The sequence below is a fragment of the Pteronotus mesoamericanus genome, unplaced genomic scaffold (assembly GCF_021234165.1).
Source record: "Pteronotus mesoamericanus isolate MK-2021 breed Mesoamerican mustached bat unplaced genomic scaffold, CSHL_Meso_final contig_27, whole genome shotgun sequence".
Classification (NCBI taxonomy): Eukaryota; Metazoa; Chordata; class Mammalia; order Chiroptera; family Mormoopidae; genus Pteronotus; species Pteronotus mesoamericanus.
The window spans coordinates 10,342,782-10,370,304 of record NW_026555115.1 but is presented as its reverse complement, the minus strand read 5'-3'; the positions used below and the strand labels follow the sequence as shown (position 1 = coordinate 10,370,304).

General features: G+C 48.2%; 1 protein-coding gene across 1 annotated transcript in view; it reads left to right on the top strand.

Moving 5' to 3' along the window:
* The first annotated feature begins 528 nt into the window (after nt 1-528).
* The window catches only part of GYPC (glycophorin C (Gerbich blood group)), a 39,990-nt gene continuing 12,995 nt past the window's right edge, over nt 529-27,523 (top strand). Inside the window, exon 1 of the mRNA XM_054575029.1 lies at nt 529-754. Coding sequence (XP_054431004.1) covers nt 721-754 — 34 coding nt within the window. The 5' untranslated portion in view covers nt 529-720. The remainder of the gene's footprint in view (nt 755-27,523) is intronic.

The window sequence follows — 27,523 nt, the reverse complement described above, 5'->3', positions numbered from 1 at the left end:
AAACTAACGACTGTGTCAAAATCCAAGTAGAATGTTTACTTGTCTAAGTAAAGCGAATTCCCCATAAACTTCCACTCTGACTGGAAGCCTCAGACAAAAGTGATCCAAAAAAAGCACATAGCCTTTGTCCAGCAATCTTTTTTTTCTAAGAATCTTTCCCAGACATTAGCCCGTGAATTGGGACAGCGCCCCTGATGGGCCAGCGAGGCAGGAACTTTTCCTGGACACAAATGCCCTCAGCTGGGAGAGGCCACACCATTTGAGTAATAGAGAAATCAGCTAAAATTCAAACGCGGGCCTGTCCCTACTTGGTCACCGTCCCAGACACCTTCCGGGTGGGCCGTTGTGTCACATCTGGGAGTTTTTCAGTCCACACGGGGGAATTCTCAACCACAACCTCTGTATCTGGTAGCTGCAGACGGGCACAGAAATAGAAAAATGTGATTCTTGCGCAGGAAAGTTGGAGCAGGGAAGAGTTCAGAAGTGGGCGGGTTGTGCGTTTAAAAAAAAAAAGGGTGGAAACCCCACCAGCCAAGTCTGCACAGAAAAATAAATGAAGTCTGCCTATCTGGGGCCGGAGCCCCTCCCCTCAGCCCGCGCAGAGGAGTGTGACCCAAGGGCCGCTTCCTCTGGCTGGTGAGCGGGTTAGGAGCAGGCCCGTGCGACCCTCGCACCGCTCTGCTGGGCCCCTCGGTCCCTACCCGGCCGGCGCCATCGACGATGAGCAACACCACCACTTCGCCAAACCACCCCCGTGAGTACCCGCCGCGGGGAGGGGTCCGCGGTGTCCCAGACCAACTCCAGCCTGGGCCGACAGGAGAACAAGGGGCAGAGCCGCGGCCAAGGACACGGTGCTTTGGCCATGCCCCGCCTCTGTGGTCGAGGTGCCTGCCGGGTTCAGGCCTGAACGCAAGTGCCGCCCCAGGGCTCACGGCGCCTAGGTCGCGTGGAGTCCCTGTCCGGTTCCCCTTCGTATCCCCGCCCCACCCCCAGCCCCAATCCCAGCCCGGGAGTGGGGCTCAGAGCTCCCGACCACTGCGCTCCGGCTCTCCGGCGCCCGAGCCCCCGACCCTGACGCCTAGGCACTGTGCCCTCCGCCCTGCGGCGCGCGGTGTTCCCCGCCTTGCTCCCCGACTCTGGCGCGCGGACTGTGCGCCGCGGGCCTAGAGGGGCCGCCGCGCACCTCCGCCATCGCTTCTGCTCGATGTGTTATTTTGCTCTCTGGTCAGGAAGTATCTGTGGCAAGAACTTTTACTAAAAGTAAAAGAAAAGGAGAGGCAGAGCGTTAAGCAGCCCAATAACAACGTCACAAGGCGAGGCAGGGAATATGGGGCGCATTTGGAGAAAACTCCAAGTCAACTCCACCATCTCTGTACTTGCTTTCAGGCCGGCTGGATTTGGAAAGGGACGCACAGATGGTTTGTCATTCTTTAAGCTCTGTTTCTTTTCGTAACCTGCACTTTTTGTTGCTGACAGGAAATCATACACCCTGAGATTCTTTGGGAGGCTGTTCAAAAACAACCGGACCCTCCCACTCCTCCTCTGGGCTTTGCAGTCAAAAACTAAAATTGTATTCATAAAAAGAATGACTGTTTATCCCTCTTACCTCCACCCTGGCTGTGTCATTAGAAACTATGAGAGAATAGACATTCTGGTTCGATAATGTAATCAGACGATAATAACGTTAGGTAATTAATATGTAACGATAAGAGTATTGGTGACGCCAACTCGTTTTAGGTCTTTAATACCCAGGTGGATGCGTGTGGCTAGGCCTGTGTCTGTATACTATATGCCTCCTTGTGTACCTGCGTGGCTCATTGGGTCTGGGTATGCAGACCGGAGTCACAGAGTGGGGGCCTGGCAGTCTATAATGGGATCATGTGTGCCACTTACTAGCCAAGGACCAACCTTAGACAAGCCACCTTCCTAGCTGCGGATTTATCAGCTGCAAAATGGGATTATAAAGTATTCCTCATTGGGTTGTGAGAATTCAGTGTGTGTAAATGGCTCAGCACAAAAATAGACTTGTACTAGGTGTGAGACGTCAGGCATCTTTGTTTTACATGAGACTGTGGATCTGTTAGCTCATGTTTGTTAGTGTGTTTACGTCTGTGTCTACAAGTGTGTGTGAGTCAAGACACTACTGAGTTCACATGTGTGTATGTGAGGGGCGGGGAGTTGATGGGACAGAACCACAGTAAGCATTCCTGTTCAGGTGCTGAGGAAGTTCAGCCTTCCCACATTCCCTGTCTGGTTAGGCTAGACATGCCTGCCCCAAAGCCTTGCCCCTGCTCCCTCCCCCAGCGGTGGTCTGGGATTCAAGTTTCAGACCTTGACCAATGGCTACAAACACCACCCTTCTAGAACTGATGGGGATGCAGCCCCTACTTGTATACCATTCCAGATTACCCTTAAGACTTGATTTATGGCAGGATCTCTGCTTTGGGAGAACCACAGGGCCCTATTTCTTGCTGCTAACTCAGGCAGGGTGTTTCAGTTTACATCCCTGTTTCTCAGAACCAGAGACTAGAATGAAGAGGACCTGCTGGTCCCCACTGAGGCCAGGCCCACCCTGCGCAGCTCCCCATAAGCCCAAAGGCCACAGTTATTGCAAATGAGGTATGTGCTTCCATTGTCTTGCCCTTGGATGAAAGAGGTCAATGCTCAGTAAGGTGATGGCAAGGTTTGGCAGCCTTATATAGACTCTGCTGCCTCTGACAACAGAAGGGATTGCATCAAGTATAAATGGAATTCCATCTCAGACACTGCTCAACCTCTCCAGGTATTAGTGGAGTAACATTGGCACAGTCAGCATCTGGGCTTTTTCAATGGTGCTAAGTCTGGGCAGTTATTTCTGGGACTTGCAGCATATCCTGAGAAACAGTGGTGTGTGGGATAAGAGGCACTCTGTGTTTGCAGTGGGAACACGTCAGCCTATCTACATTGAGTAGGAAGAGGCCCCTCACCAGGCAAGCAAGGGGAGGTTGGCAAGTCAAGTCTATTTGCTTCTTTGGGTGACAGATGCTCTTCTGAGACCCCAGCTGAAACACCCTCTAGAGACTGAGCAAACATGATGGGCCCAAAAAGCACAAGCTACAAACAAAAAACAAACATTTAAACAACGAATGAAGAGTTAATAATAGGAAAGAGGAAGACACCTTCTACCCACCTCAAGGGCAGTTACTGTATTGACTTATGAGAATCCTTCTAGAAGTATTTTATGTATATACAATTACTTTTTATTTTACAAAATGAAACTTATTTTATGTGTTCTACTTCATCTTTCTTTTTTCCTTAAGAATATATTGTAAAGATTATACCAATTTCTACTCAAATGGGCATTTAGCTTGTATTGCAGTCTTTATTTGATTTTTTTCTAACCAGAGTACTACCATGACAACTCTTGTAAGAAAATTTTTACATGCATTTGTTTGTATACTTTTAGGATAAATTCCCCCCAGAATTTAATTTCTGGAACAAAGAGTATGCACCTTTAAAATGTTAATAGATACTACAAAATTCCCCTCCAAAAGGTCACATGATTACTAACACTCACCAGTAGCCAATAAAAGTTGCTATTTCCCCGCAGTCTCGCTCACACTGTGCAGTTTTTATCTTGGCCAATCTGATGAGTAAAAAACATTCCCACTTTTGACTGTACCTCTGTAATTATGAGTGAGTCTGGGCAGGTAGAAATACACGTAGAAGATAGTGTATTTCTTCTTCTGGGAAAGTACCTCTTTCTGGCCTTTGCCTGTGTCCTGTCAGGGTCCTGCCCCTTACGGGAAACATGCCCCAGATAGTAACATGTCCTCCCGCCCACAGCAAGCAAGAGGCAGAGCAGGGACCCTAATCCCACACATGCTGTGAAGTCACCCTGGGTTTGATCCCACCTCCAACACTTACTGGCTTTGGGGAGGTATACAATACCTCAGAGCCTCAGTTTTCTCATCTGTACATGGGAGAAAGAACAGTTGCTTCACAGGAATCACGTGAGGATAAAGACTTGGCACCATGCCCAGAAACAGTGGCATCTCTGGCTGTTGTTAACTGACTTTATCAGCAAAATCCCAACCTGCAGGTGCTGGTAATCTCCTTCGCTTGCTGACAACTGCTGTTTTGTTTTTGACAATGTAACAATAACGACAGCAGCAGGACCTCTATGTCATGCTTCTGTGGTGGGCCTTGCGCTGGTCACCCTTCAGAGCCTGATCTCATGGGCATTTTCTTAGCTGTTTTGCAGAACAGACACTCAGGGGGACGACTTTACTCCAGAGTTCCCAAGTACCAAGTCCTCAGCCAGGCTGTGGACACAGACTGCCAACACAGGCTGCCAACACCAGAGCTCCAGTGGCCAACCTGAGGGGGCCATAGGGTACATGAGGACCTGCTGTCCCTGTCCCTGTGTACCAAGTGAGGCATTCTGCTGCCCTCCCACTGTGGGACCTGTGCCTGCAACACCACTGCTGTGGCTTTATACCCAGAGAGACTGCGTGTGGCACACTCAGAACCCGCCTAATAACCCGTGGCTTTTCACCCAGCCCTGTGGTCCCTGGGCTCACCACTGCCAGCCATCACTCCTTTTTTTTGTGGTCAGGCCTGACCCACACTGGCCAGCTGCTGCTTTCCACTCTGCCTTGCATAGCCAGCTCAGGCTGGCCCTGGAGTCACCTCTCATGGTTCCTCCTTATGTCTGTACCACCCTACCTCTCCAGCTTCACTCCCACAACTGCCTGCCTCACCCCCCGACCCCTACGCACATGCACACATGCACTGTCTTCCTGGCTCACACTTGCTTGTCAGTTCAGGCCTAGTTTATGCACCCCCACCTCTTTGGGCACTTTTGACACTAGAAAACCACCCACCATGGCCCTGGGGACACTTTTGAGCTCTGACAGATCCCTGGATCTGCCGCCTTGATAGGATTCTGACCTTTCAAAGGTCTCCATGTCCTACCTCCCTGTCATGTGTGGATAGGCATAGGTTGATCCTCAGGAAGTGAATTGGAAATGAATGTAGGACTGCAGAGATGACCTAAAGCTCAGTACTCCCAGGCCTTTGTCCATTCCAAATACCAAAGCGCCCTTTAGAAACCATACACTCAAGAGCTCCTAGTCCAGAACTTGGCATATTAATGGAGGTTAGTAAATAATAAATTAAAACAGACAGAAAGTCAAACCAAAATGGATTCTATAAACACGGCTGATGGGCCCCAGCAGTCACCACTTAGCCCTCCTTCCCACTCAGCATTAAGTCCTATTTTACATTCTCCCTCCCTGCCCCTCCTCTCCCTGCCTCCCTCACTGGTCCCATCTTTGCCTAGGATGTCATTCAGATCCTTATGTAATCCAAAGTTCTGAGGGAATGCTGGCTCCTTCCCTTAGTTATTATAAATTTTCATTTTTGTACATTCTTCCAGAATAAATGTTAGTGTGCAAATGGCAGATGCTGACAAGAGCCAGTTTCTTCCTATGCCAGCAAGAGATGGAGCCCAGAACACTGCATCCGTCACAGGTCGGGCAGGTTCAGCAGGGCCCCTGCACCACTCCCCCACCCACCCTTGCAGCCACAGAACCTGTGTGGTTATCACCACCTCACAGATGGGCCACTGGGCCTGAGCAGACGGGCCTGCCCTGCCTGGGGCTGAGCAGGACTTGCTGCCACCTGTCTGGCTCTGAAGCCCTGCTCTCCCTCGGGCCAGACATCTTTACCACCTTTCATTAATGACTCTTTAACATTGACAAATTGTGGGAAGGCTCAGTGTGGAAAACTCTGAGCCTTAAAATTCCATGAGACCCGTCATGGGGCAGGAAGCTCCACAATATTGTGAGATTTACCTTGTGGAGCTCTACCAAGTTCCCACAATATATATCAGAGAAATGCCCTGGCTGGTGTGGCTCAGTGGATTGTGTGCTGGACTGCAAAGCAAAGGGTTGCCAGTTTGATTTCCAGTCAGGACACATGCCTAGGTTAAGGTTCAGGCCCACAGTGGGGGGCATTCGAAAGGCAACCACACATTAATGTTTCTGTCTCTTTTTCCCTCCCTCTCTCTCTCTCTCTAAAAATAAAAATTTATATATATATATTTCCCTCTCTCAGAGGAAAACACCTGCCTTATGTTCCACCCCAGCTTCTGGCAAGAGAAGGGGAAAGGAACCCTACAGAATTGTGCCAGAGCAGCTGTTCTCAATCAGCCGTGCCCTCAGGGAGTCTAGTTAACCAGAGTCTGATCTGCTGGGGTATCTACTAGAGCCTAACGGACCTGGTAGGAGAGAAACGCCCAACTCCTGCCCCCGTCTAGCCACCTGTCACACATAAGGAGCAAGACAAAAACTGAGAAGCACTTGTGAAGCTCACAATGCAGAGGCACAGACTCACTAAAGACAGACCTGATACCAGGACTGTGGAGTGTGTCCCCTCCCCGACCTCCACCATATCACAGCAGTTCCTTTTATCTAGTATGTTATCTCTAGTTGTCAAAAAACTGTCAAGGCATACCAAAGGCAAATAATACAGTGTGAAGAGACAGAGCAAGCCTCAGAAGCAGACATGGCCGGGTTGTTGGAATTATTGAACAGAATTTAAAACAACGATGATGAATCACTCTGACATTTTGTTATATATTCCCCCTTGTTACTGCTTCTCTAGCAAACTGGGTAAGTTAAAGTTACACGTCCCTTCTCTTATTGCTAAAACTAAGGTGCTTGTAAGGGGTAAAACCTAAGCAAGGTTGCCCAGTCATCTCACTGGCATCTGTCACACCCTGATGAAGGCATTGTATCTCCACTTCAAATGAGGTCTACCGACTGGCAGGTCAGTTGCAGAGAGCACAGCCAGAAGCCCTTGCCCCCCTCATCCTGCATGTAAATGCACGTTCTTATGTTCTTGTGAGGCGTTCAACTGTGCAGCTGTCTGCTGGCACAAGGCCCCAGCTCTGCCATTGTCCCTCTTGGACTCTGTAAAGGAGAATCTTCACATTTTATTGATAGCTGTGGGCACATGCCTTCTCAACAGAACCTTAAAGGGAAGGATACTATGGTTGTAGATCAGAACCAGATAAAGCATTCACACCTGCCTCTTGTGTTGGACCCCAGTCTGTGCCATCTGTGTTCACCAAGCAGCAAAGTCCATTGGCTGTGAAGTGGCACTTTCTCTTGAGGTGCTTGTCAAACACTCCCTCTACAACCTTACACAAGTAGAGGCTTCCAGTTCAGGTTTATCTTCTGTACATTTTTGAACCATTTAGTCCAAACACACTTTGCATCAATTTGTTAGTGACAAGGAGGTGAGAACAATCAGCTTTAGAGTTCAAGAATTTGGGTTTGAATGTGAATCCACACTGCCCTGGCTTTGGCCTTGAATACATTGCCTGGCCTCTTTGTCTCAGTTCATCGTCCAGGACAGGGCTGGCTCCATGGGCATGTGACAAAGGGCCCACACTCACTAGATGTAATGCTCTGCCGTTGTCATCTTAAAATTCTTAAGTTTTGAACAGGGAGCCCTACATTTTGCACTGGACCCCACAGATTCTATAGCTAGTCTTCACTGGGTAAATGGGGATAATAATCATTTCTACATCAGGATTTTCTCTGAGGATTAAACATATCATCATAGATAAAACACTTAGAATAGTGCCTCGCACATGTTCATCACTGTGACTCACTGAGTCTTGAGTATGCCCTGCTTGTCCTTGTTCCCAGGTCTTACCTCTGTTAGCCCATTTGCCACTGGAAATATTACCCAATGACAGATGGCACAGTCTTCCCAGGTCCTGAGTGAGCGCTGCCTCCAACATGCCTGCCCCTTCATGTCTCTGTCAAGGAAGGGGAACAATATGTGCAGAGCAGCCCAGGAAACACACAAAGGCTCAGCAGCGCAGTTTCCTTTGCGTGATACCATGGGCGAACCATCCTTGTTCCCCCAGCCTCACCTGAATACCAGCCTCTTATTAAAAGGGGTCTCACTGTCCCTTTCTTCATAGGAAAGAGAAGGCTCTTTAAAAACACTGAATGAATGAATGTGAATTTCCAACCAGTGTGGACAAAGCCTGATCTATATAGAGAGCACTATGGGTCCGGGATTCACCTGAATCCCCTCCCAGCCAAGAGTAAAACCCCACCACTCAGCGACCTATACTGACCTCTGATCTCCCCTTGGTTCAGCCTACTGACCTCTCACTGTCCAGTGGTCTTTGCGCGCCCTACCCTGTGCACATGTGGAGCCCCTTCCCTTCCCACCAGGCCCTTACGCCCTCCACCTTTCTACATCTTCTCTCACGGTCATGTTTTTCTTTTGCTTGGTACTGCCATTGACCAGGTTTACAGCAGGGACTGTCTCAGGGACTCTTTAAAGCTGGGCCCCCTCTCCTGGAAGGGTCTCTTCTCCCTTCTGCCCAGCCTGCACCTCATGCCTAGCCTTCTGTGGGGAGAAGCTGTGCTTCCTGTGACTGTGCCCTGGGACTGACTTGTCATTTGAATTGCCATCCTTAAGTTCTCATTTTAGTGAATCGTTTTCAGCTATGGCTAGAAATCTAGAGTAGTCAATTTTATTTTTCTTTAATTTCCCAATCTCTTTTTTTCCTTTTCTACAAATTCCATAAATTATCCTGACCCACTCTCCTCTTCTGGTGACTGTCTCGCTGGCTCAAAGCTTCATTTCAAATGTTATCTCATTTCACCCTGAGCAGCCCTGCGGGAGGTATTTTTATCTCCATTTTACATGTGATAACACTGGAACTTGAGAGGTACTGTGACTTGCCTAGAGCCATAGCCAACTCCGCCTGCTCATGTGCACATACAGTGGGGTTTTCTGGGAAGGGCTCAGCCAGGCTTAACTTGCACATTGGGCACAGTGCTTTACCGTGCTTTTAGAGACCCGCACAAATATTTATTTCTTTTAAACTTGAAAGGAAAAAAGTGAACTTTTAAGACTAAACATTATATTTCTCTTTATACCAATACCACTATAAAAAACAATTTTTAATGTGTTGGGGGAGAAGGGACCCATGAAGGCAAAGCCCCTAGCCTGATGAAGGTCACACTGCAGCCCTGTCTGTGCCCATTCAAGTCCAAGGAGCTGGATGCCTACTGGTCCCCAGACTGTATCTATCTCCTCACCCTACTCTACCCTGCTCCCGGTGCTCTGATGCTGCTCTGCATGGCTGCCATACCCCAAACTCCTTGCCCAATTCTCTAGGACTCCTGGGCTGGGCAGATGCAGTGGCTGCTCTTAATTCCTGCCTTGACCTTTGCCCTAGAAAGATTCACAGAGTCAAAGTAAATGCTTGAGGACACTTAGGACTCCCTCTGTCTTTCTCTCTCTTTCTCTATCTCTATCTCTGACTCTACCTCTATCTCAATCTTTCTCTTACTCTCTTGGCTTTTTATGCTAAGAAATTGGGCTGCCCTTCACTTAAAAGTTTAAAAATAAGTTTTCTTTGCCCTGTTTCATTACGGCAGAAGCGATTGATGTTCCTTGTAGAATCATGCATAAAAGACCAAGAGGAAGATTCTTTTGAGGGCAGCATGACTCTGTTACTCAAGGGACATCCAGGTGACAGCTGGAAGGCTGTTCAGTGGGAGATCTGGGCAGAGACAAAGATGGGGACCTCAGTGTAAAGAGGCCACCCAGGGAGGCATCCAGAAGGACCCATGAAGAGCCTGCTGGAGCTGCACTGACCACTCTGGATCGGGGCTCAGAGGTGGTGGTATGGCTCTTAGCACAGGCACAAAGGGCCGGCTGGTGCATAACACCTGGTGAGCGCCCACTCTGTGTGCTTCACACCGGCAGGGATATACGTGGTACTGGATGTGATATTATTAATGCCAGTTTAGAAATATGAAAACTGAGGTTCAAAGAAGTTATTTCCCCAGGATGTTACTGTGCATCACTGATACTGTCCAGCCTTGTGCAAGGTTTGTCCCTCCACCTCTGGGACAGGGCAGCCACGATGATGGGAAGAACTTGCCATGACCTCTGTCCTTTCTACCCAGCCCCATGCACTCCTGAGGTCACTCTCTTCACCTCAGAAGAAAAAGCCTTTCTTTATCCACCCCACTCCAGCCGCTTGTGCTGGCTCTGCCCACCTCTGCCAGCCCCCACCTGCTGGCTTAGCAGCTGTTAATGAGATACTCACAGAGCCACATAAGGGCTGGTTGTGACTGTTTGAGTTCTGCCAGCCAAGGCCAGCCCACACACAGGTCCCACCCTCCCCTGGATAAGCAGTGAGCAGCTGCCTCTTAAGGTCACCTCAGGGGCACCAGCAGAGAATAATGCTCCCACCAGTTCTTGGAATGCCTCCACCACAGAGCCACCCCTGGACTTAAAGCTTTGTCTTTTGTTGAAATCTCACAAATCTTACTGCAATGTGTGTTATACTTTGTTGGGCACTTTCAAATCTGTTTCCTTTCTTCATTCAAGAGCTACTGTCTTCCTCTTTGACAGGGAAATAAAGCAAAGCTCAGATAAGTTATAGGCCTTGTAAGAATTCACACAGTCAGGTGTAGGAGACTGACAGGACTGGGATGCAGAGATCTCCGGTAACTTTTGGAGTGCACTGTTTGCACCACAGGAACTCAGTCATCAGGTTCTTAAGTGGCAGACAGGATGGGATGATGTTGAGGATGCTAGGAGTGCATGTCACCAAAGGGAAGAAACTGATTCTAACACTAAAATACCTGTACCTCACCCTTCCTTCCTGTCCCGCCCCCCAGCATACAGACAGGCACTCACATATGCAAGGTCTGTCCAGAAAAAGTCCAGCCATTGTTGATATGACCAAAACAGTTAGCACAACATTGATGTGACCTGGCAGCCAAGGAGAGTGGACTGGAATGCACATATGTGAACAATGATGACTTTACTGTACTAGTCAGTAGGGGCAGGAGATGCTACTGAGTAGCAGGTGTACTGTGTGGTCGTTGCATTAGAAATGACTGAGTGAGTACAGCACCGAGTCTGCATCAAATTTTGTGTTAAGCTTGGGCATGCCTCTGCAGAAGCTATTTGGATGATTGAGAAGGTCATAGCTATGGGCAACAGTGATTGGCAGCTTCATCATGCTAACACCCCCATTCATGCCTTACGTCTCATGCAGAGTTTTTTGGCAAAACATCAAATCACCCAGGTGACTCAGACCCCAACAGCTGAGATTTGGTGCCCTGAAACTTCTGGCATTTCCCCAAAACTAAAATCGTGTTTTTGAAAGGGAAGAGATTTCAGACCATCAATGAGATTCCAGAAAATATGATGGGGCAGCTGATGGTGATTGGGAGAACTGTGTGAGTTCCCAAGGTGCCTACTTTGAAGGGAACTGAGGCATCATGGTCCTATGTACAATGTTTCTTGTATCTTATATCTTCAATAAATGTCTCTATTTTTCATAGTAGATGGCTTGATACTTTCTGGACAGGCCTTGTATACCACACATGCACACACACATGCACACAAGCATTCACACATATGCACGCATGTACACAGAAATATGACTACACACCCACGTGCTCATTACTACTTTCTTGCATATCTCAGTGACAGACTGGTGTCAGCCCTGGTTCAAGGCAGAGGGGTGTTCTTTTAGGGGTCTGGTTTGGTCTGGGGCAGGGCAGGAAGGTGCATGGGTCCCTGAGATAACTGGAAACAACAGAAGAACTGCTGTCTACACTACCATTGGCCTTGGGCATGCTTTTAAAACTCTTTTCTACACCATCATTTTTCAGGCACCATTCCTGCCTCTTTACCTCAGTCTACAAAGTCTACAATGTGCCTGGCTATTGGCACTGTGTTTTGCTTCTCAAAGCCCCTCTGTCTGATTTCACCTGAGGTCAGTGTGGTGTTCAGGCGAGACTCCTTTTTCACCTCATGTAGAGGAGCCGGGCACACAGATATGGAGAATTCAGCAAGGTAGTTTTGGTTATTTTAAGGTTGGGTTCAGCATTGCCTCTCCCATGCCTTCCCCCACTGAACCCCACACATCTATTAATAAAGACAGCAAATTAATTAATAAGTCTATTAATAAAGGCAACCTACTCTCTGGCAGGTAACCTGTGCAGCACAATGAGGTACCAGTAGTTAAATTCTGGGCCACTTTCCAGATTTTACCCTACACACACCCCTCTTCATTCCCAGCCTATTACAAAACCTGGGCTCACTTCATAAGTCTCAAGCTTCCAAGGACATCTTCGATACCAGTGGTGCAAACCAGAAGGCTTCAGCTTTCTGCTCACTTCCGGTGAATTCAGTCCAGAGTGCCACCTTTGGGTTGCCACAGTCGAGTCTGACACACTTTGATTTTAAACCAGTGAACACCTCCCATGTGCAAGAGCTGCACAGTAGACACAGGATACAGACCTTGTCTTCCAAGGGTCAGCCTCATGAGGGGTGAGGAGCAAAACCCAAGAACATCGGAGACAAAAACAATCAAAACATCATTCAGAGCCATTTGGTCCTCCAGGCCAGTGGGCACGCCTGGCTCAGATGCCGGTAATACTGCTCTTCCCCTCTGGAATGAAGGCCATGTATTCTTGAATGTCCAAAAGAAGTGGCTTCCCACCTTGGGTCCCCACTCTGGAAAGCGTACACAAAAAGTGGTGTCACAGCTACAAATTTCCACTGCAATTATTTCCATCAGAAATGACATTTCTACAAAATCAATTCTTGGATAAAGTCTGAAAACACATGAAATAAAAAGCCATCTGATGCAGTTTCACTGGAGATGAGAGGCCTGGTGACCACACTCCAAGGACCCCTTTTGATGGTTCTCTGTAAAGTCATCTCCGGACACTGAGGGCTTCATGTTACCAAGTTTGCAAACTCCTGCCTGGCACCTTCAGGAATGGTTCACTGATACCCAATTGCTATTTGTTTTGTCACCAATGATGGCACCCTGGGGCTTGGATCTCAGAGGATCCTTTCATACTAGACATGTCTGTCACGTGAAGCCGTCAAATGATCTCACTGTGGTTAAATGTTTTCCTGTAGCCAGACTGTAAGGTACACCCAGCTGTCAATCACTTTACCAGTTAATTACATGAGACAGGTCTTATCAAACTTCGGGAACCCCCAGACTCCATGAAGGAAATCTGAATAGTTGGGGGAAGGAAACTGCATGGAAAATTTTATTATGAAACCATTAATCCACAAATGCTTACTAACCACCATACACACCCCTGATTCACCAACAGAAACACTTTGTGTTACAGTGTGTCCCTCCTGTCCTCTCTGTCCCAAGGATTAAAGAGGAGACCAAGCATACAACAAGATCCCTGCCCTCAAAGCATCACTGGGCTCTTGGGGCACAAAGACACACACCATGGCAGGAATAAAATACATCCCGTCCTCCTAATGAGAAATGTCTTTTCAAACAACTTCAGGTTTTGGATTGAAATGCTCAAGTCTTGTGATGATTCACTGAAATAGCTAAATAGATATCCACATGTATAAATAACTTCAGATTATATACCCCCAAATATTAAATTATGGTGAATTTCTTCTTGACAGATATAGGTTTATCTTGTTGAACTAAGATTTTGTGCTGAAGAAGCTGTCAGTGATCAATGCTATTGTTGAACATGCCCTAGCTCTGGGGGATGACTTAAGTAGAGACAAGAGGCAAGGATGTAGAAATAGGAAGAAAGGTGCACATGTACGGGTACCTGCTGTGGACAGGGATGATGAGCCTGTCACAGGTGCCAAGGAAATGTGAACCAATGGCAGTCACTCGCTGTCAGCCATCCTCCCTATCTCTGTCTTCAGGACCCAGGACTTGGTTGTGAATGGCATGGCTGTGATTTGAGCCCAACTGCTCCATCCAGCCTCTGGCCATCTCTTAACCTCTACACACCCCACCTTTCACATGTGCAGGAAATGGGAAGTTTCAAAGGAAAACAGAATTTTCCTTCACAAGAAGAGTGAGAGGAAATTGGTTCAAATGAGGTTTTTAACCACACTTATTTATATCAGATTTTGGTAATTACCCCTATGTCATTTGCTATTATAAATTATGGAGTTTTTGAAAAAACCTTCTGGAACATGTTATTTTAAAACAGCTCATTTGAGTGAAATATTTGTCCGTTACTGAGAAAATGATGCTGGAAAAAGTCAAAGTATATCTCTGAGGACATGGCAGTCAAAAGCAGATGAAATCCATGGTTTTCCTTCAAAGTTTAGATTCTCTGTGAGGCTGAATTTCCCACTCAGGGGCACTTCTGGGCCATACATTTCTTGAGGCTTTGATCTCTGTTGCCCAGCTCTTTACCGTCCTTTCCCCTCTGTGTCCAGGATGGTGCTTTTGGTAAAAGCTGCCTCTGAAATTGCACTGCCCCAAGGCACAATTATTTGAGTTCCTGGCCATATCTTGCCCTCCTTGGCCCTTGACTGGGAACAGAGGCTTACTGTCTGGGCAGATAAAAGGCTGACCTCTCACTGCCCTGCCTCCTGCCTCTGGGTCCCCAAAGTTCTTTGAGTTCCCTGAGTGGGGCCCTCCCCAAGTAGAAATGGGCAGGGGGTGGCGTTCTCCTCAGCCTCGGTTTGTGCTGTCTTTTCTCAGCCAACAGCCTTCACTTGGGGACCTCTGAACTGCTGCAAAACACTGCCTGGATCTCCTCCAGGCTCCCTGAACCAAACCTTTAGTATAGCCAGACTATGACCACTTGGATAAGCCATTTGTCCTATTCTGGGATGAGATGGCCTGGATCTCAGGATCCCCTGGAGAATCCCTCTGTGCCAGGACCGCACACAGTGAGGTCATAGGTTGGCTGGAGAAGTCAAAGAGGCTGGGGCCCCAACCCTGACCTCTACACTACACAAGGTCTCAATCAGAGGCAGGACTCACCCAGGCCACCTCACCAGCAACTCTATTGATTCCTTGGGATGTGACTTCACCCATGTTGGCCTCCATGACTCTTGTGTCCTCCCATCTTCATGAGAGACTCAGGATGCAGTGAGCCGCAAGTGCAGCTGCACTCTGTAGTCTATAGCACAGCTGTGGACAGTGTGCCTGTGTTCTAGTAGCCGAGCATCACATGGCTTGAAAGTATAGGCTTTGGGTATGACAGGCCTGTGTTCAAGGTGCACATAAGCCACGCAGTGGCACCTTAAATGAGAAGGTGTTCGTGAAAGCCCAGGCCTTGCTGCAGCAAACGCTTAGCAAATAATAGCCTCAGAAGGAAGGGATAGAGTCAGTGACACAGAGACTTAAATAAGGGCCTGCAACAAAGGCTCACGGGCTGAATTTAGCCTGCAGCCTGCTTTTATAAAGTTTTATTGGGACACAGCTGCACCCATTTGTTTGTATGTGTCTATGGCTGCTTTCATGTGACAATGGCAGAGTTGTTGCAAAGAACATATGGCCCACAAAGCCTAAACTATCTATTATGTGACGCTTTATCAAAAAAGTTTGCCACCTTTTGACTTAAACTAACAGGAGACTCTCTCATGGTTCAACTTCTAGTCTCGAGCGTACCTGGCCCCATTGCACCACTCTTTGGGGACACCATAGCTTCATGGATGGATAGGAAGCCATGGAGAAAAGACCCAGAGCCAAGGTCAGGGACCAGGAAGCAGCCAATGAGGCCCACTCAGTCAGGCCTGGCTAACCTGGGCACACACGAAGCACCTTAGTTCCAGTTACCTGAGCTTCCCTGGCTACCAAGGGGAGGGTCCTTTTGTAGTCTTCTCTTTCTCTTGCCCTCCTGTTACTCTCTCTATAAATACAAGCATTTGGGGCACTGCTGCTGACCAGCAGACAGTCCTCACCTCAGCCTGGCAGGTGTGGGAAGAATGGTCACACGTTAGACAGGCTTTCCCTGGCCCTGCAATGAGACAGCCAGCCAGCTCACTCCTGCCTACAAAGAACAGCACTTATCACCTGGAGCCCAGGCAAGAGGACATACCGTTCCACACAGCAGTGTCAGGCCAGGTGAACAGCACTTGACCTTTTGAGACCTCACTCCTCTTCTCTGGTTTGGAAATGGAATTTCAGGGGAAGAAGTGTGTCCACATTATACCAGTTACAAAATGGGTCCTGAGTTTGACCGTCGTGTCTCTGCATCTAGGCCCTGTTCTTCGCCTCTGCCACAGGCACCAGCAAGCTTATGGCCCAGGTCACATTCCATGAACATGCATTGAGCACCAACTGTGTGTCAGGACCTGGTTGAGGCCCTGGAGATGGGACAGCGGGTAAATCATCAGCAACCCCAAAGTGGAGCTATATTCTAGTGGGGACGGACAGAGAGACACAAGAAATATGGGTAGAATCCTCAGTTGTCAGATGGTACTAATCAAACCAAGAAGGGAGATGGAGAAGGCCGAGGGGTGAAAAGGGAACTATTTAAAGAGCATGGCCAGAGAAGTCTCCGCTTAAGGCAGCCAGGGAGCCAAACATGGGTATATTTGAGAAAAAAATATAGGAAGTAGAAGCCCTGAGGCAGAAACAGGCCTGACCTGATCAGGAACAGCCAGGAGGCTAGGGTGGCTGGGGGAGAAGGGTAGAAAGTAGAAACCAGGAGATGAAGTCAGACAGGTGAGGTGGCGGAGACATAGGGGACTACCTCCTAGCACCTGTTGGAACTGCTGGAACTCCATCATCGTCCTGTGTCATGGGTCCTCCAAGCCACTTGCTCATGACCTCTAGAATGCTCATGACCCTGAGATAGGAGCCCTTCAGCATCTCAGCTAATTCTCTAGCAAGGGGCTGAGAGGAGGGTCTGGGCCAGCATGCCTTGTGGTGGGAGCTGTGTGGAAGGAAGAGGATGGTGAAGGACTCCTGAGGGGTACCTGAAATGCAGGGAGTGGGAGACAGGAGGGGCTTCACCAAAGGTCCAATTTGTTCTCATTGGTCCTGAAAGATGCCTTAATTGTGGGTGTGCATGCACATACACCCACGCCAGCTTCCAGAAGCCTCCCTGACAATTGCTAGTTTTACCTTGTGGGTGAAGCCTTTCTGTGTGGCTGTGCTAGTCTCTACAGGGAATGAGTGTGAGCACCTGCAGCACAAAGGACACTCAGGACTCTCGGGTAGCAGCTGGGAATGTGACTGAGGACACATGGGCTGGAGGAATATGCATTGGTCCTTCACTCACTTTCTGGGCCCATGTAGGGTGGGGGTGCCAGCCCAGTAGAGAGCATGGAATAGTGAGTGGCCTCCCCCTGGGGGTGCAGGGGCTGGCCGAGCCGGCATGGAGAGGACCAGGGAAGGGTGGACAAGAGTGGTCTTGGCTGCTGCTCCTGGGGTACAAGCTGCCACCTACCAAGGAGGGAAGCCATCATACCACGCTCAGCCTTCCCCAGTCTTCCCAGCAAAATGAAAGCACAGCCCAAAAATACAGGCTCCTCTTTCGGAAATCAGGGAGATGAAAGAGACCAGCTCAGGCTTCCGCAGCCCAGGTTAGGAACCAGGATGCTGTCACCTCAGTCTCTCCCCCACACCCCTGCCAGAAGTGACAATGGACATGACTCTCACAGGGTAAGCTGCAGGAGCAGTCAGGTTCCTCGGACTGAAGGGGGTTGGGAGGGCGTTCTCACCTGCTTTATAAATTCACATGCCTGTCTGCTTAGTCTGGTGAGCAGTCCTAGGAAAGTCCATTTAGGAGGTCAAAGCCACTTAACAGGGCACAGTAGCTCCCTCTGTGCCTTGTTAAGTAGATCAGATGATATGATCCCAGTATGGAAATCCAGTTGATACTGTGACTCTTCACCTTTACCCGACGGCCCTGATAGAAGTCTGGCCACCTGGGCATCTGTTTGTACTTGGAGTCTCACACACATTCACACTTCTTATCTCACTGGATCCTCACTGCAGCCTGGTACAGGAGAGGGCAGGGAGTGGAGAGGGTGTTAGCATTTACTGAGCTCTCTCTGTGCCAGGGAGCCAGAGCAGCTCTTCATGTGCCCACCAGAAGTAATGTGCTATTTTACACCTGCTGAGAAGAGGGTCTGGGCACTCATACAGCTAGGTGTCCTGGGTGTTTCTGGGAAAGGTGTCCAAGAAACTATCCCAAGGCCACACCAATAGTAAATAGCAATACCAGCACTGCACTTCAGTGTCATTCCGTTCCCCAATCTCTGCGCCCAACAGGTTCACCTACAGGCAGCCAGTGTCCTCCTGTCAATGATGCCATGAGCTTTGTGAGCTACAGTTTTAAGGAGACAAAGGGCTTCATGCTTAAGCGCTGCATGCCCCACCCCCACCACATATGTGCACACACGTGCACACACACACACACATAATGAGGAGATCCAAATGTCAGCACCCTTAGAGAACCAGCTTCTGATTTCAGCTCAGGTCTTTGTGAACTTCAGACCCATTTGTGATGGTCTCCACTTGCTCCTGAGAGGGATGCATGGGTGCCTAGTCCTGAGCCCTGTCTGAGTGCAGATCTGTGCCTCACAGGCAGGCAGCCGGTTTGACTGAGTGCAAGGGCATTATATTTCTTCCAGGGGCCTTTTTTCTCCTCAGCGTTGTTCATGCTGATGGCAATGGCTCTTTCACCAGGCCAGCTTCTGATAAGGCTCCCACAGTAAAGAAAGCAGGGCTGAGCCTCTTATCAGAGAGCTGCAGGGGTACCTGGTGCCCACGCTGGGTGGGCCTGGTGCTGATAAAGTGGTCCTGGGCCCAGCCACTCAGCAGCTGATTTCTTAGACCCATCCCTGAAGCCCAACCCTCAGAATAGACAGGGATACTGAGGGAGCTTCTTTACTTTCTTAGACACCAAAGAAGGCTTCTGGTGGCCACAAGCAATAGGATCTGATGGGGAGCAACTGGGGACAAAGGTTTGGCAAGGAGGGTTGATGGAGAAGGGGTCTCAAGAGGCCTTAGGGTTCTGCACAGGGCAATGGGAGCTGTGCTTCCCATGGGTGTCTGAGGACTGTGTGTGGTTTGAGCCCCCTCAGAATTCCCTGTGAGGCACACACTAGTGATCCCATTGTATGGGTAGGACATTGAGTCTAGGAAATAGAAGGTGTTGAGGAGTTCTGTCTAATGTGTGATACTGTTTGAGCCAGGTTTGCTGGCCCCCTAGCTGCTTTTGTCCCTTCTGGGGGCTCTGATCAGAAGATCAAAGAACTTATCCCCCTGCCCTCCACCCTGCACACCATGCACACCCCAGCGAAAAATAGAATTTCTACCTTCAAAAGTTAACTCTTGTTTTCCTTTAGGCTCAGGTCACTGTTAAACTTCCCATCTTTAAGGTAGGACAGACTGGGTTAGCAGACTGTTTCTGAGCAGGTGTCTAAGCAGGAAGTGTCCTTAGTTGTCCAGTCTGTAAAATGGGCTGGTCATCCCTGCTGCTGTGCCCAGTGCACCCGAGGAACCACAGGTGGAGAGCACATCACCACTGCTGGCCACAAGGACTCCATCACCAGCTCAGTCTCACTCTAGGAGTCAGGGCAGGAACAGGGCCACAGTGTGGCAGCAGTGGACCTGTGGGTGCAAGTCTGGGTTTGAACACTTTGACTCTGTCCTTGACAAGTGATTATATCTCTGAGCCTGAATCTTTTCCAATATAAAGTGTGGAAGGATGTACCTGCTGGCAAGATTGCCTGGCAATTTTGGACAATGAGAGGTACCACAGACTTGGGGTGGCCCCCAAAAGCAGGCTTTGCTGAGAAGCATCATCCATGTGATAAGATGCAGGGAGAGCTCCGGCAGAGAGCACACGCCTCAAAAGCAGCCAGCATGTGCCCAGTGACTTCCTGGCTGTGCTATGCCCAGGCTCTGATGCACACAGATGTATAGAGGCCAAGGGCCCTCTCAGCAAAGCCAAGACTGTAACCTTCCCCCACAGGGTGGGTTAGGCAGGACCACAAGGCACCTGGCCTAATGACTGGAGCCTTCCCTGAAAGGTGCTGCCACCCAGAAGTGACCCGCAGGATGGATACAGGAAAATGAGTCCTGCCTTCAGAGGACCTGCTGGAGAGCCAACTCAGCGACTCAGATGTTATGGGAAAGGCGGGCAGCATGGCCAGGGAGCAGCTCCTCACTCAGATACTCAGATAGCACCGTGCAGGTGGTCTGCCCTTGAAGTACTGAGAAATGAGTCTCTCCCAGACACCAATGCTGACAAATGCTGAAGCCAGAGAAAGGGCAGACTGAAGGGGTGGGTAGGAGGCCCATCCAGGTGGTTGTTCACCTGAGCTGGTGTCTGAGGAAGGCATACATGGAGCTTCTCAAATCCCTTCCCTGGAATCAGGAGGAGCACCATTGATAGTCATTAGAGTCACAGGCGTAGTATATGTAACAAACTCTGCAGTGTGGAGAGATGAACACAGAAGGTGGTTTTTACTGCCTAGCACCTGATAGGTGCTCAAGTCCATTGGTTTGCAAATGCCTACTTTCATAACTGCTCACCTGGATGATATTTTCTGCTGCATCTCACTGCACTGCTGAGAGGAGCTTTCACTCAGTAAGCTTTTGACAACCACCTAATATGTGCCAGCCACCTTACAAAATGCTAGAACACCAGGAGGAAGATTCCACCACCTCTTGCAATGACAGGTGTCATTCTGACATAACTGATGAGTCTGTCCGCAGTGACAGGAGACCGCTCTTGCTGGAAGGTCAGAACATGCATCCCCCAATGATGGAGCTGGACCAGTGTGGACTGATGTGTGTGCATTCACCAGATGGGCCAGAAGTGGGCATTTCAGTCAGAGGGACCAGCAGGACAGAGCTGTGGAATGTGAAATAGAATCAGAGACTGTGTGACCTATATGGTGCTCCTGTAGGACAGGTGGGATGTGAACATGTGAGATGACAGTGTGGGATTCGGGCTGGCCGTGCCTGTGGCTTTGGCTCAGGACCAGGAGACCCTAGTGATGTCCTCTGGGTGTGTCCCTACAAGGAAACTCTCAGTCTAGTGAGTTGACCCAAAAAACTAAAGTTTTTTTGGCATTTAATTTTTAAGACATACTTACACAACATAATTGTTGTTTATCTGAAATTTAAATATAAGTAGTGTCCTGCACTTTATCTGGCAGCACTAGGATATGGGACCTGGGTATGGCTGTTTTACAAAGCGTCTCATCTGATTGGAATGTACAGCCAGAGCTGAGAACCATGAGCAAGAGACTGTGCTGCTGCTGTGAGACATCCCACCTACTTCAGCCCCAGGCCAGGTCCCCAGCTGCAAAGACTTCTGCATAGGTGGACCGTTGCTAGTCTTAAAAAGCCTCCCAGGGAAGCTTTTGAGATTCATTCTCAGTCATCATTTCCATTTATCTACCAATGCCTCCCACAATGGTTAAAAACCTATTTATTTTTACATAAGTTTGAAAATCTGAAACATACCTTAATAGTAACTGATTGGAAAATTACTATAAATAATGTAATCATGGAAGTGATTTAATAACTGACTATATTTAAATACAAACTAATAAATGATTATAAATCATTATTCACAAAATTCCTAATCACTTCCATCACACATATCAACTTGTAATTACACTCTTGCCAGAACCTCAGACTCTCTGACCCTCAAGCTTTCCAGCCTCATCAGGTGTTCCTTTCTGGAGCCCCCACTTCACACCACCTCCCTCTCCGTGCCCACAGCTCTGTCGGTCTCTCATTGTGTCATGCTGATCCATTCTGGGTAGCTCGCAAGTGCATTTCGAAACTTGAAAGCCTTTACTTCTCTCCAATCCTGTATTACTTCAGACTTTCTAGAGAATTACTTTTTCTGTAATCTCTCACCTGCTCATTTCCTACAAGAGAAGCCTGAGCTTCTCTAACATGATCTTTAATGCTCTTCATTGCCCATTATTCACCAAGCAGATAATTAATAAAGTTTATTAATGATAGTAAATGTTGTAGTGATGGTAGGAAAGGAAAAGAGGAAAATAAACTCAAGATATGCACTGGATTTAGTCATTTTTTTTCCTTCCTTCACCTAAAACTGCAGCTTTTATATTTCCCAAAACACAATTCATAATAGTTATTTGAAAGGTGTAAAATTTTTTAAAAACTGCATTTGTTTCAATATAAAAGCATTCACACTAAAAAGAATAAGATTATTTAAAGTCTGTTAGACCATCTGCCTTATTTGGGAGTCCTTAATCCTGATCACCCAAACAGACCAACTGTATAGATGGCGAATGTCTTTTTTGTTAACTCTGATTTCACTGTTTCTTGGTTTGCTTAAGAAATTAGTACACCAGTCTGACAGAATAGAAAACTGTGTTTGTACTTACCCTTCGCCCCCTAGGATTACGTGTTAGATTTCAAACCTGCTTTTGAAGTGCTAAAATCACTGATGAGGAAGATGGACAAAGAGTCCTGTTTGTATTGACTGCACTAAAAGAGCAGGAGAGTGCCAGTTCACCTCTTGCTCAGTACATACTAACCAGTTGTCAAGCCTTTACCACATCACTACACAATTGTGAAGTAAAACAAGTCAGTTTGTTGGCCCTCTTTGATTAGTCTCCATGGCATTTATCACTTTCTATGAAAGAGACATTTAATTTAAATGACAGTTGATTTGCATCATGGGATTCAACTGATGGGAAGAAGAGTTATGTATGTGTTTATGGGTTCTTTGCTTTTGAAATACTCATGTGAGGGAAGTATCTGTTATAGGACCTGGACAGGGAGGCTGGGGAGATGGAGCAGTGGTGTGCCTGGGTGATGGATTGGGACGTATTATAGAGTATCTCCATTGGCCAGGAAAAGAGGGAAGGATGGGGCCAAGGGGTGGCGGGGCAGAAGCAGTGAAGAGAAATAGTTTTTCCTCCCCAAGGAAAAAGACAGCACAGGGTCTTGAACCAAGACCAGGCAACTTCCTGGCTCTGTTGACTGATACAAAGCGAGGTGAGCAAGTGATTTCCTGAAGCTCCTTCCCTGTCCTGATATCGAGAGAACAAAGGAGGGCTAACAACACAGAGAGAAGTGCTCAGGAAGCCCAGCTGTTCCAGAAAATAAACAAGTGCTCCCTGCCCCCAAGTTACAGGAACTGGCTGCCTGCACCTCCCCTCCAGAGACCCAGAATTCAGAGGCCCTGTGTGGGGGAAGGTGGTGCAGGTGCTGGTGCTGGTGGTGTGTGTGTAGTGTATGTGTATTGTGTGTGGGATATGGTGTAGTGGGGGTGTGCTTGTCCTTAAATACCTGAGGATAAGAGTTTTCATGGGTTGGGAACTGCCCTCTGGGAGCCATTCAGGTGCATCCTTTTCTAAAAATGAGTGAGCTCAAGCTTAGAGAGGGTAGAAGGCAGCTGGGATGCAGGGAGCCAAGATTCACAGGCATCTCTCTGACATTACAACCTGTGCTCCCCAAGCTGCACATCAGAATGCTACTGGCAGTGCTTTAGGATGATTTCTGTGAAGAGCAGTTTGTTAATGTGCATCTTCCCTTCTCATCACCACCCTCCCCAAGCAGTATGCTCCCAATATGTAAATCAAAATGCCTCTCTCTTTCCTAGCATCTTCTCAAACATGACTCCAGCAGAAAAACCAAATCACTGTAGTATCCTCACAAGATCAGCTATCATGTGTTGTGTGTAAATTTCTACCACTCCCTCCATATGCATCATCTCATAACAGCCTCACAGCCACCCTGTGAGGTGAGTTCCTGCATTGTTCCATTGCACATAGAGGAATGGTGAAGCTCAGCACCCTCCTCCCAGGAACAGAGAAGGCAGCATCCCTGATGTGGCCCCTCACTGGCTTCCTGCTCCTTTGGCTCTTCTTCCAGCCAGGACCCTTCAGCGCATCTTTACCGTCCTAAGTAGGGGCTCCTGCTGTCTCAGGGTCACTCAGGCGGGACTAGCATGCCCCGTGGGCAAGTGCCATGTCTGTCTTTAGAATGAGAGCACTCAACTCACTGCCTTCATCTGACAAGGGCTACCTGAGGCTTTGAACTAGTATCCAAGGCAGCACAGTCCCCTCCACCTCTCGCTGCCCTCACCATCATGCTGGCTTTCCCAACAGGACACAGGGCTCTGTAGATCCTGCCTGTCAAACTCATTGAAGGAAGGAGAAAAACATTTTCCACCTCCCATTTGCCAACTGGTAATCCTTCTGGAAACCTAATAACAAAGTGTGACTATCTAAATCATCATTATTTACACAAACGGCCTGACTGAGGTAGTCACGTAATTAGGTACCTAATTATGCTGAAAATGTAATTATTTGATCGTTTAAATGAATTAAGTCCACCAGAGAAGTGGGATTAACACATGTGAGCCAGCCGGAGAGCAGAGACCACAGAAAGCATGTCAGTGTGACCCTGGCTACACAGAGGTTGAGTGGTGTGTACTTGAGCCACATGTGTGAGTGCACACACACATACCCACACACGCAACACACACAATGTTGACTTTACTTCTGTATCCTTAGGAACCTAAAAAGACCTGCCATGTACCAGGAACTGAATAAATGATAACCATCAATATATTTGGAAGTCCAGTGTGCAATTGTTTAATGGATGACTTGAAAGGTCTTAGGGTATTTATTTAACTTGTGAGATGTGGGTATCAAGAAAAAATAATGATAAAATTAGGACATGTGAGAGGATTTTTTATTCTATATCACTAATTCATTGACATAGCATTATGTCATATATTGAGGTATAAAATACAGTCCTTGCCCTCAAGGAACACAAAAATTAGTATGCAAAGCATTGTAATGGTGATTTGAACAAGATCTTCAGCAAACTGTAGCCTGCAGTTCACTAAATCTAGCCTGTGGCCTCTTTTGGTACAGTCAATTAACTAAGTGGTTTTGACACTTTTAAAGGGTCGTAAAAACTAACCCACAAACAATTAAACAAAGAATATGCAACAGAGACCATATGTGGGCTGTGAAGCCTAAAATGTTTGTGAAAAAATGTGCTGGTCCTACAGAAACATTGAAAGGAACATGCAAGCCCTGTGCGTAAGTCAGGGAAAGCTTCTTGAAGGAGGTAATGCGCCCTGAACTCGATAGCAGATCAGGAGTTTACAAAGGCCCAGAGTCTCTGTAGTAGGGTGAAGCACCACTGCCTCCCAGGGGCTTCTTTCCAGCAGCAGCCCAGCACATGAGAAACAATGACGAAAGGTCAATTTGGAGGATGCCGGAAGTGAGAGCTATGAGAGCCTGAGGTTCTGGAACTTGGGCTAGATCTTTCGCAGAAGGACCAACAGCCCTTTGGCCAGATGCGGCTAGCCTGCCCCAAAGCACCAAGACAGTGGGAAGGGACAGAAAACTCAATGTGCGAGGCCCCTTGTGGCCTAGATGCCAATGACTTTAGCCCTTGAATTACCAGGTGGTCTGTTCTGTGAACTGAATGAAGCGGGGAAAGATCACACAGACAACTTGTAACAGTTCCTAGGGCACTGGCACAAAGACTCCAATGACACCTGGACACCCAAGCCTTCTGCTCACTCTCATCCCCAGACCTTCCCCAAATAGCTTAGCTCATCCCCAGTTGACCCAGTCTCTCGGCCCCTAAAAGCTCTGCCCATTGGGACCAAGATCATTTCACCAACCCCCTTACCTCAAGCTCTTTGAACAGAAAGGGTATCCTCTGCTGACGGTGGAAGCCTGGCTTCTGAGGACACTGCTGACTCTTTCAGATGGTGGCTGTTCCTCTCCCACCCACAGTCTGGTATCACTGGGTGCAGAATAGATAGTGGCTACTTCCAAGACACTCACTCCTTCCTTTTAAAAGCAGCTTCCTTCCAAAAGCACACATTGTGTCCTCCTCTAAATTTGTCTACTATTCTCTCTTTCTCTCTCTCTCAAAAATACCTCCACAACCACCCTGACCTGTCAACACACATGGGACTTATCTCAGTTCTTCCATTTACCACCAGCTACCAGCTCCTGCAGTCTCACTAGAACAAGACATTGCCTGTGACTTCCACAGTCTCCATTTCAACCATCCTATTCTCTGACAACTTCCGATATCACTATGCCTGCGATTCTTCAGCCCATGGGTACCTCAAATCCAGTAGTCTGGCCACATCCCACCGTCCCACACGCCACATTTCCTCACTTCCTCCCTGCACACCTTTGATTCCCCAGTCCATCGCTATGGTCCCTCATATGTCCTCATCTCCTGTCCACAATGCCTTGGAGATATACTCAAAACCCACTACTCCTCATTTCTTCCACTGAAGTCCATCCTCTTTTCTCTGAATTTTACTGTGACACCCCGCCCCCCCCCACCCCCAAGCTGGTCCCCTTCCTCTGCACAGCAGCCAGAGCAATCCTGTCAATGAGTCAATCAGTTTATGTCACTCTGCTCAGAAGCCCATCATTGCTCCTGTCTACCTCAGCGTTAGAAATGAGCTCAGACAGCGCACTTAAGGTAACTCTCTGACTGTGTCTTTCACACTTCCCCCACGCTCACTTCACTCCGTCGCCCTTGCCTCTGTCTGCTCCATAAACACCAGGCCACTCCCCCTCCAGCGCCTTTGCGCTTGCTGTCCTCTGCTTGGAACACTTCTTCCTAGACATCCACATACTTCATTGCCTTCTTCTTCAGGTCTCGTATAATGCCACCTTCTTTGTGATTCTGCATCTCCCACCCATGGTCCCTGTCCTCTTTTCTGCTTCTTTTTTGTCTTATCAATGTCTAGAATACTACATAGCTTATTTATTTCTCCTTTTTATTCTCTGTATTCCTTCCTTCTATTGTAAACTCCAGGAGCACCAGGACTTTCCACTCTACTTTCTTCTGTGTCCCTAGGTGTTTTTGTGTGTGTGTGTGTTGTGTTGTGCGTGTGTTTGGGGGTTGGGGATAGTTGAACTCTCTTAACTACTTCTCCCACTCTCCTAATGCCCAAGGCTTAGATAAATAAATACACCTGTCTCTCCTCCTATGTACCTGAACTCAAACAATGAACCAGGCCTGGACATACAGCCCACTCACACTCGTGAACACACGCGCACGCTCATACTTACACTGACTGGTCCTACCTCGGAGCCATGATCACAAACCCAAACATACTCTCCAGCAAATTACCACCTTTCTCTGCTCAATTCATCCTCCTGCTCCCCTCTCTCTGAGCACCAGCATTCCAAAGAAGATTTCGTGTCAGCTTATTTCACTGAAAAGAAGCATTTGAAACAATAGCGAGTACAGAAATCCTTTGGGAAAGCTTTCCCATAAAGGGGAGCAGAGAAAGGAACCAGGAGTTGGAGAGAGACAAGGCATCAAGGGAGGTTTTTCTTTCTTTAAGTTTGGAGAATAGAATGCTGTCAGGGGTGATACAGGAGAGAGGGCAACCTCAGTAGCGAGGTCTATGAAGATGTGAGAGGAGATGGAACCCCATGTACACACTGAGGTCCTGGGGGCACAGAGAAACCATGAACAGCGGGAAACCTGTGGGATGCACAATGCAGTCCCCCAAACACCGCTGTCTCTGGTGTCATCCTGGCTCACTGCCTCTTTTGGCTGGGTCTCAATACCTGGCCTTCCATTTCCTGGGTCCCTTGTATCTAAGGCCCAAGGCTCAGCTCTGCTGCTTCTCTTCCCCAGTCATACTGGCTAGGGTCTTGTCCCCACCCATGGTAGTAAGAGCCATGAAGATGCTGGGCACCCCCAGCCAGGTGT